This window comes from Tribolium castaneum, chromosome 1 (assembly GCF_031307605.1).
Source record: "Tribolium castaneum strain GA2 chromosome 1, icTriCast1.1, whole genome shotgun sequence".
Taxonomy (NCBI): domain Eukaryota; kingdom Metazoa; phylum Arthropoda; class Insecta; order Coleoptera; family Tenebrionidae; genus Tribolium; species Tribolium castaneum.
This window is the reverse complement of record NC_087394.1, coordinates 30,544,166-30,554,789: the sequence shown is the minus strand read 5'-3', so window position 1 is coordinate 30,554,789 and position 10,624 is coordinate 30,544,166. Positions and strand designations below refer to the sequence as shown.

Here is a 10,624-nt window from a genome sequence, read left to right as displayed (position 1 = left end):
CATTAGTTTTTTCCAACCGAGAACGTTTTTATCAATCGGCAAGGCTGTATAAAAATGTGAGAATGTGACGTATTGTATACCTGAACGTTTCAACTCACCATTAATGACGTCATTACAAGAAAATCTCGTTTTGATTGGCTGCAGTTACATGTGCTTATAAGAGCATTTGACCGGTTATTGAATTTTCCTGCAAAGTCCAAGCCGCATATTTGTGCATCTGGAAAATTGTTAGCCATTTGGTGCAATCAATTTAATAAAAATATTAATCTCTTCTAAAAATATAATCCCAGTGTCACAGAACAGATTTATGACAAAGTGGATAAAAATGTCTCGTATGGTGTGGGCTTAACATGAGCCTTTCAGTTTTTTTCTGCAGATTCTATTGTTTAATTTTTATGTACACTTCCACACTGACCCACCCACTATTAAACGACGTCATACATTATCACAAATATGGACAGTGCATAAAAATTACGACTGCTAGTTATTCAATCCTGTCCTATATTATTTTCATACTTATCCAATTAATGGCAAGTTGGGGCAAGGTTATTTTGATGTCTCTGCAAAATCGTAAAATGTATTTCAGACTACACCAAAGATTGCTCTATTAGCTCTTTGAGCCCCCCGCTCACAGCAGGTTGGACGTAGTGGGCGGCCTTCACACCGTCTCCATGTCTCTGACTACATCTTGCTTGCTATATTTGGTTAGGTCAATCGTTTGCAGTGTGGGTTTTTGACCATATGTTTTGCATTGCATTTTTTATGCACTTAGATTCAAAAAATTAATTGTCCCATCCAAAGGACCTCCAGCAAAATTCGAACGGAAAATGAGACAATATTTTCGAAAAAAATCTTATATTTAAAACGACTAATTAGCTCAATTTTCGTAACAGACGTGGCAAATTCGGTTAAAAATGGCTCACTTGAAATGTAAATCTAAGGTGATGACCTGGCGCTCGTATGATTCAGAAAATTCGTGGAAATAACAAGCCAAACCGTATAAAGAAAAAAAATAGGTAACAAAAATGAGGCAAAGTAAAGTGAAAAATTATTATTTGTGTAAAAAACTGTAAATATAACACTATTTTCAATTCAGATGTGTTTCATCTAATTATGTGTCCTGCTTGAGATAGTTGAGAACATTAATTATAACCAGTTATTTAAATAAATATACGGTTATTTCGGTTCACGAAATAACGAACCTTTTTTAGTTGTCCCTACTTTAAAAACTTGGTCCACGCATTTATGTAGATTACCCGATAACGAAAGCTTTAAGAGCCAACTAACCCAAAAGTATTCATAAAACCTTTTGAAAATTGGTTCCAACTGATAAATCACTGAAATCTCCATTTCAAATAATGATCTCATGGTCTTATGCAATCAAACGACGTATTTTTTATTCTTCGATAAATATAAAACACCGAAGACGTCACAGCTTGTTTTAATCTTCCACAGTGACTGATTTCACTTTGGTAATAAAGCTGTAAACACACATGTGATTTTCCGAGGGATGCTCCCGATATCGTGCACGTGTCCTGGACAAAAAATTTGTAAACCAGATGGGAGATGCGTTAATTTACATTTACAGGTGTCGGAGTTCATCCCGTTTACAATTTCCGTTTATTAACAGTTGCTGATGTAAACACACAATCAAGAGTGAAATTTTTGAGTTTACTTTTCCAATTAGGAGCCTCTAGTCTGACAGCTTGTCTCTCGTCCTTAGATGCATTTCTAATTTTGTTCGTCAATAAATAAAAACCCGATTACGTAATTCGTGTTGGTTGGTATGTGATGGAAACGCGTAAATAGTGTTAAGGTGACAAAGTGGTCCGAATGTGGGAAGATTAGTCGTAAAACACGTCAGCTGTTTCATTCATCCGCCACCAAAATTGAAAACTCGAAAAAATCGCCAAATTGTCGCCTCTGTTTACACCTCGCAGATGTCGAAACGGAAGCCCGTTTAGAAATGGGTTAATTCTCGACCCACATGTTCTAATTACACTTCCTGGCGCACTTAGATTTTCAATTGGGCTTAGATCCGTCGCATTTGCGACGTGAATGAATTTCCTCCCACATTTCGCGTCTCTATTTCTGAAAGTGACCCAGATCGCTGATCAGAAGGCGCCAATCAAGTTCAACAAGACGCGATGAAATGATAATAGCATCCAATTTCGTTCCAAAGTTGCGAAAATCTTTATTACTCTTTTAATTAAGCAGTAAAAATGTGAAAAACAAATCATGTGTCGGCTATTAATAGACAGTTCCGCCTCGTTTTCCACCTGCACTCCATTATTAGTAATGTGGAAGAGGTGACATTAACGGACGTTACTGGGCTAAGGTCAAGCTCCGCGACCCTCACAAAATCCCTTTTATGGATGAGTAACGAACCTTGACCGCGTTGGCTCATTGGGATTGATGGAGTCTTTCACGCAGACCACGAAAAGTGACGCCTTGTCATTGCCGTCATTTACAAATAAAAGACCTGTTTCACCTTTTCTCAGATTGTTTGTTCAGCGACAATAGTTGGGGGTTTGGATTTATGTACCTTTCGGATTAGCGAGTTGGAAATGCGCCACGAAGAGTGGATTCAAGCTTTTCAATTTTTATTTTTAATTTTATAACAAACTTTGTTGCTTCCATTAACACTAGTCATCATCTGAAAAAATCACGTAAGATTTAAGAAATATATAATTAATTAAAAAGCAAGAGTAATTCTTAAATAGCCAAACAATATATTAAAAATGAATGCTTTTGGTACGTTTTTGTGTCACTTTCCCTCATAATAGTCCAGCAATAATCTAACATGTATGTCTTCTTTCCCGAATAACGAGAGACCTTCAGGTCTTGATGAAAACTCATGTTGCCTTCACTATTCGCAACAACTTGAAACAGATATTGCAGTGTAATCAAAATAATAAAATTTCAAGTACCTTTAAAAAACGAGACGAGTATTTTGTTAATATCTACAAATGCCGGCAATAAAAATTGTGATCGACTGATAAGAAGGGAATACATATGAACTATTTTGATTGAGTGATTGATGTGTTCCCTTTTTATTTTTAAAACACTAAAGAATACACGAATGTTTGCAGGGTCTTGTGTAATATTTTTTCAGGTGTTACTATACTGATCGAATTCATATGCACTTCCTGAACGAATAAAATCAAATTTCCTTTACTGTTTTCTAATGGACTTCCAAGCAAACTGAAATATATACTGCCATAAAATTATTGCTTTTATAGTCCATCAAGGCGAGGCTGATGGCGAATAAATTCCGTTAAAGTCGATTGGGTTTCCATTTATTTCCTATAATGGTTTTCTGAATATACTTATTACTTTTTTTGTTTATAATTTATTAATGCCTTTATGTCAAGTTTTAACAATTTTTCCAGTATAATCTGCAAGCAGCATGTCCACGGTCGAACGAAAAGAATACCAAGAAACGAAAATAATGCGTACGGTGTCCCCCGTGCGCAACTTCCGCAGCTCGTCGCAAAACCTGGCCGAATTCGACCACAACCTCGATTACCTCCTCGAAGACCTGCAGAACTCGGTGTCGCGCCCCGGCAGTTCCCTCGGAACTCACCGCGAAACCTCAAAAAGCAACTCCCTTAACCGCTTCACCACCGTCAAAGCATCGAATCCCGTAACAGAATACTCTTCCGACGACGCTTACAATTACACGGTAAGCTCAATCGGCGTTTCCTGAAACCCATTAAGAGAACACGTTTCAGTCCCCTGATGGCACGAAACGCGTCACCGGTTACAAGAAAGAATCCTATTCGTATTCCACGAGCGGCGGAGCCCCACCTGCGAAAGCAGGCATCCAAAATAACATCAACCAACTGGACTCGCTCTTGGACGACTTGCAACAGGTGAAGAACGCATCATTCCAGGAAAAAGGTGAGGCCCGAGTGATTGTTTTCGGGGTTTGATTGCCTGACTCATGGGGTATTTATAAAAGCGTTTGTTTTCCAGAATCTTATAATAACACTGGCGGTGATCCAGAATTTCAGTAAGTAGATTGTTGGTTTTATTTCATTCGGTATTTTCGATTTATTTATTTGATTTGGTAGAAGGAGCGGGTCGAAGAGGACAGTGCAGCGCGAATTGCACTATGGGGATACTCCCAGATCGAGCTCAAGGAGCCGCACTTTGGAACGGACGGAGCGCGAAGGGTCAATGACAAGAGAAATCCAATACACAAACGAAGGTTGTTGATATTTAACTGCACTATTCCAATTATCAGTTACCACCTCCTAACAGGTACTTATGGTGACATCCGCCAAATCCGGGGAAGGTCCCCGTCCCCATCATCCCGAACGTCAACTTTAAGCAAACAAACTAAAGTGAAAAACGTCCATAGCTACCCCATGGAGGTTGTGGAAACGACAACCCCTGACATCAACCCCGAGATTTTGGCCCACCTTGACCCCAGCCTCCACCCTCCAGGAAACACCAAAGTCACCACAACCATCAAAACCTACACCTATGAGATCCCCGGCTCTGGTGACTACCCCACAAACCTAAACTCGTCAACGGAAACAGAAAAATACGTTTACTCCCCGAACCAAACCCAATCAACACCGAGCAAAAGCTTTGTCTATAAAAAAGTCGAGAACAAATCGTCCGAAAACACAGTCAACTACGTCCCGTACCAAAAACCGTTGGGCCCAGTTAAGGAGACCATAACCACGAGGTCGTACCAACCCGGTTACATCCCCGATGCGCCCCCGACGCGCAACCAAACGTACGTTTACAACGAGACAACCACCACCCGGCACGTTGACGACTCCAGGGGTAGTTTGCCGCGGCAGCAGAACCCCCCAAGACAAGACACGTACATTAAGGAAGTCCACGAAAACAACGCGTACAACCGGCAGTACAACGATTATCCGCCACCGCCGCAGCAACACTACATTAAAGAGATCCATGACACCAAAACCACCACCAATGTCCGTCACCCCTATCCCAACGGATATCCCCCGAATGACAAGACGGTCATTTACAGACATGAGACACACACGACTAATAATTACGGGAAGCCGGTGAATGATGTCGAGAGTTTCGATCCTAAACACCCGCCGTATGCACATGACCGGAGGCCGAACGAACCGGTGAATATCCAGTACAGGTACAAGTCGGAAAGTACGACGACTAATAATTACAAAGCGGGGTATCCCCCAAGTGATGAGACTCAAGCACTGCTCCCTAAGCCCTTCCCCACGGAACACCAGCCGGACGGGCCGCCGAAAAGACTGGACGATCTTATGGCGACCATAGGACATGAGGTATTGATTTTTTCATTTTCATTCTTCAAGTCATTTTATTATGACTGGTTTCGACCTAGTGCTACTAATTGAAAAGAAATTATTGTCCACATCCACATATGGACTATTTATAATAAAGTATAGGACCTCAGGTGGTTCTGGAATTTGAATTTGCCCCAATTATCTATTTTATTTCTATGAAATTTCTGAAAAGTACCAATTTTTATCTACTTAGGCAACCAGTAAAACCAAATTTCTCACATACTAACATTATTTCCACTTCTAACAGTAAATCACAAGAAAATAAAGATTTAAGAAAATGTTATTGACTAAAAATTTAATTTGGTTAATTTTAGCCCCCTAACAGCCCCTTCAATGCGGGTTACAACGCACACGAGCAAGAAATGGAGCAGAAAAAGAAAATTGAAACGTTAAAGCGTCAACAAGAAGAGGTTGATGACGCACAAAAGAAGGAACCTCTTCAGAAGAGTAAAAACGTGACAGGTCCGCCGGTTTACTACCCACCTGGCCATGAGATGTTTGCCAGTAAGGAAGAAAGTGGAGGCGCTTGGAGAGCAGAAGTAGGAAACGTGATATTAGTTTTGAGTATTAAATATTTTATGTTTTTATTTAGGGCGGCTATCAGAAAGCATCTGGTCAATATAAATACGAAGCGGAAAGTAAAAGTAAATCAAAAAGCAGTTCTGGCGCGACAGTTGTGCCAGTTTGTCTACCCTTATGTTGTGGTCTACCGTGTGCCATTATTTAGAATGTTCGCTCACAATTCAATTGATAACAGTGGAAATTAAAGGTGCCTTAATGTTCATCATATACCTCATCAACTTGTCAGAGGATTATGTTTATTAATTTATAGTGTTATGTTTTTTATTTAACGTTAATTGTTTATTGTATATAATTTTTGGTATAAGCAGCTTTAAATTTTGATGTAAATTCCTGTACTAGGATTAATACAATGTATTAAAACGACTTAAACTGTTTATTAGTTGACTAATTCTTGCCTATTATTAACAATAATATATTGCATCGATGTAAAAATGTATTTTACTATAAAATAAACTTACGAAAGGGATTACTGGGGGTTTTTACTTCTGTCCTGAACCAGCCCCAATAAGACGCAATCAGCTTCAAGCAAAGTGATGTCTTTTTCATAACCCAAAAACTTTGATGACAATTCCAACTCCTTTATAAGGATTCGAACTTTGCTACCTCTTACATACTCACTAAAATATTTTCAAAGATCAGATATCTTGTAATAAATATGTTAACCACTAGTACCTGGCGTTTCTTCTCGGCCGTGGACACACACAATGAAATTTCCATCCAAAATCTATATACAAATCATCATCAACCACATGAAAAACCCTGCCTGTGACAACTTTCCCTTCAGGATCACCCAGCTAAAATTTCGACATGTCTTCCCACATAATTGGAAGAATAGCAAACTTACATCAATAAATTTCGAGTTACGTAGAAGAGAGGCAAATGTTTGTGGTCCTTCTGTGGCCTTAACGTCTTTCAAACCTTCGAACTTCTCAAAAGCTTGGGCATAACCACCAGGTTTCGTTTCGGCCGGTTTTTCGTCAATTTCAGTTGACAATAGACGGGAACAACACTCCAATCTTATATTTTTTATATTTGACCTTATCAAATGCGAAATTGGTCGTAATAGTGCCATTTTCATATTTTTGATAATGAGGTTAATTTTGTTTCACGACATGGTATGCAACCCACAATAAATGTCTAGCGCATGCGCTTGCATGACGATGTCAATTCTTGCATAATTCAAGCGGGACTTTCAAATTTCAAATATAAATTTTTCGAAAAAGCGTTTTCCCCTATTAGGTCAAAATAAAAAATAAGTACGGCCAAATATGCTTCCTAAAAAACTAAAGCCATGAAGTGAAACTGTAGCTTTAAGTCCCCACACAAAAGTTCAAACGAACTTTTTTACTGTTGACCTAATGAATTACCTTCCGAAATGTTTTAAATCTTAGATTATTCCTTGTTTAAGAATTAAACATTAAAAATACGGAGAAAGTCGGGATTCCAATCATATTATAACGTAACCTTCACCTTGTTATAAATTATTAATTTATTATTCATGCACTCTATGAAAATTTACTTGAAGTCTGCTATGGCCCAACCAATTTTCGTTGTTAGAAACAAAAATTTAAACATTTTAAAACAACAATAAAAATTGTTGCTATTATTAAAAATAATACCATTTTCTACAAACCATTGATATTTTTGGCATAATTTTTTATTACGTGGTAAACTTAACACACGTTAACACTCCCATTATAAACGATTAAACGCCCTTTTTCATCAAAATATTTAACACGAAAAGTTCATTTTTGCCCTATATACATTTCAATAAAACACACTGAAGTTTATGTCGTTGACCCAAGGTAGATTTGTCTGCCCTTAAACATATTCAATAATAATTAATAACGCTCTAAAAGAGCAGAAACAGCCACAAAATCCATAAATGTGAAAATTTTGACGTTTTCAGACGATAACATAACCCTACTTTCAAAACCGAATTTTCTGGAGACTTAAAACTAACACAATTTGTGGCGATACCACTAATTTTCGCACCAAAACTTCACAACACTGGTTAGTTTGCACAAGGGAAAGGAGGAAACTAATGAATAAGAATTTTGCAAAATGCTTGTATAGGAAAGTTGTTGTACTTCATGTTTTATTTCGTGGTAAACTTAACACACGTTAACACTCCCTTTATAAACGATTAAACACCCTTTTTCATGAAAATATTTGACACGAGAAGTTCATTTTTGCCCTATGTACATTTCAATAAATTTCACTAAAGTTTATGTCGTTGACTGCCCTTAAACATATTTAATAATAACTAATAACGCTCTAAAGGTACAGAAAAGCACACAAAACCCATTAAAGTTAATATTTAACACTTCAGAAGAGAGCATAATAACCCTAACGCTACTTTCTGAACTTTTGTCTCTATCTGGCAATAGCACATAATAAAGGTAGAGATTTCGGCCCTAAATATCCTATCATAACGCTCTGAAAGGGCAGAGATGGAGACAAAATTCATAAAAGTGTAAATTTTGTCATTTCCAAGTAACAACATAACCCTACTTTTCGAACCTACCGAATTTTCAACAAAACAAACCAAACAAACAATTTGTGGCTATACGCATTGCGATACCACTAATTTTCGCATCAAAATTTCACATTGCCAGTTTCTGTTTAAATAAAAACATGCATTTTTATTTTTCCATTAACTGCATGCGAAACTTTTATAATTTTAGACGTTTATAGTCAAATATATTTGTCATAATGAATTTTTCTAGATCAATACTGTTCTATTTTGAATAATTCTGTGTATGAATGCTTTTAAATTTGACGGATTGTACCAGTGAATATTTCTGGTGATGAACTGTTTTAGACTTGTTATGACGTCACACCCGTGACGTTTCCCGAGGTTAGGTGTGCGGCGCAGGCGGCGAGGGCGGATCAGTCGACAGCGAGCAGTGGCACGGGTCACTTCGGGAGCGCGAGACGAGCGGTTTATTTAAATTATTGTGCCGTCTCGTTTAATTTATTCAAATATTCAGTTTGTTACTTGCCGTTGTCGCGAACGGACGTGTGCTCAATTAAATCTAAATTTTCCGGTTTAAATTGTTAATTTTAAATTCGGTGACTAGTGTTCGTGTTTAGTGTGTGTTAGTGCCAATGGAATAGAATTCAAGAAGGAAACAACAATCCGGATTAAAGGGTAAGTTTGCAGTGATTTATTTTTAGACAATTAAATCAAATCTGTGATATTTTCAACTAGTAATTTAAGGGCACATTGTTCTAAATTCGTTGTTTCTTCTATTGCAGTAGGTTCGTTTAAGAAGAAGATGGCATCGGAACAGAAGACAAAGGTCAGTGCATTTTTTTTTCATTTGCGGTTAATTTATTTTCATTATCTTGCTACAAACGGTAGCAGACGTGCGTTTTAATTTTTTAAATGCGGTATTGAAAAGTCATAGTTTGAGTGATACGTTTTAAATTCAGTAACTATAAATAAAATAAAACACTCAAATAATTTATCGTCGCGTACTGATTTCGTCTTTAATTTCAATCGATAAAGTCACTTGCTTAAAATTTAATGCAAATAAAGCTTTTTTTGGCGTTGTTTTTAATTAATTTATTTTAATGCTACAAACGGTAGCCAACGTGGAAGCGATATGAGGTAGGTCCATTTTATTGCTGTGTCGTATTTATTTATTTCACAAACCAATAATTTCATAAAATTTAATTGCAATTCAAATCTTGTGTCACTAGCTCTAAATGCGGTGTTGAAAAGTCATAGTTTGAGTGACACATTTTAAATTCAGTAACTAAAAATAAAACAAAACACTCAAATAATTTATCGTCGCGAACTGATTTCGTTTTTAATTTCAATCGGTAAAGTCACTTGCTCAAAATTTAATGCAAATAAAGCTTTTTTGGCGTTGTTTTAAATTTTTTTTAAAGCTACAAACGGTAGCCAACGTGGAAGCGATATGAGGTAGGTCCATTTTATTGCTGTGTCGTATTTATTTATTTCACAAACCAATAATTTCATAAAATTTAATTGCAATTCAAATCTTGTGTCACTAGCTCTAAATGCGGTGTTGAAAAGTCATAGTTTGAGTGACACATTTTAAATTCAGTAACTAAAAATAAAACAAAACACTCAAATAATTTATCGTCGCGAACTGATTTCGTTTTTAATTTCAATCGGTAAAGTCACTTGCTCAAAATTTAATGCAAATAAAGCTTTTTTGGCGTTGTTTTAAATTTTTTTTAAAGCTACAAACGGTAGCCAACGTGGAAGCGATATGAGGTAGGTCCATTTTATTGCTGTGTCGTATTTATTTTATTTCACAAACTAATAATTTCATAAAATTTAATTGCAATTCAAATCTTGTGTCACTAGCTCTAAATGCGGTGTTGAAAAGTTATAATTTGAGTGACACATTTTAAATTCAGTAACTTAAAACAAAACACTCAAATAATTTATCGTCGCGTACTGATTTCGTCTTTAATTTCAATCGATAAAGTCACTTGCTCAAAATTTAATGCAAATAAAGCTTTTTTTGGCGTTGTTTTAAATTTTTTTTAATGCTACAAACGGTAGCCAACGTGGAAGCGATATGAAGGTAGGTGTATTTATTTACTGAAGTTTTGAATTTGAATTGCCACATATTAAAACGTATTGTGTATTTTTTATTTTGTTTAATATTGACAAACGTTGCTTGTTGTAACTTTCATGCAAATAAAGATTTTTTATTGGTGTTGTTTTTATTTTTTAATGTCTTGCT

At 36.6% G+C, this 10,624-nt stretch overlaps 1 protein-coding gene and 1 long non-coding RNA gene across 3 annotated transcripts in view; both read left to right on the top strand.

Annotated features, from left to right (window-relative positions):
* LOC663487 (uncharacterized protein) overlaps positions 1–6,360 on the top strand; it is a 43,788-nt gene extending 37,428 nt beyond the window's left edge. For both annotated transcript variants that reach the window (XM_064354997.1, XM_969528.5), the window contains 7 exons: positions 3,393–3,685; positions 3,735–3,903; positions 3,979–4,015; positions 4,077–4,213; positions 4,267–5,291; positions 5,627–5,851; positions 5,905–6,360. In XM_064354997.1, the coding sequence (XP_064211067.1) occupies positions 3,410–3,685; positions 3,735–3,903; positions 3,979–4,015; positions 4,077–4,213; positions 4,267–5,291; positions 5,627–5,851; positions 5,905–6,039 (2,004 nt within the window). In that variant the 5' untranslated portion in view covers positions 3,393–3,409 and the 3' untranslated portion in view covers positions 6,040–6,360. The remainder of the gene's footprint in view (positions 1–3,392; positions 3,686–3,734; positions 3,904–3,978; positions 4,016–4,076; positions 4,214–4,266; positions 5,292–5,626; positions 5,852–5,904) is intronic.
* Positions 6,361–8,237: 1,877 nt separating this feature from the next.
* On the top strand, positions 8,238–9,234 carry LOC107397496 (uncharacterized). The gene is made up of 2 exons (XR_001574575.2): positions 8,238–9,048; positions 9,156–9,234. It is a non-coding gene; the product is annotated as an uncharacterized LOC107397496 (long non-coding RNA).
* Positions 9,235–10,624: the final 1,390 nt, after the last annotated feature.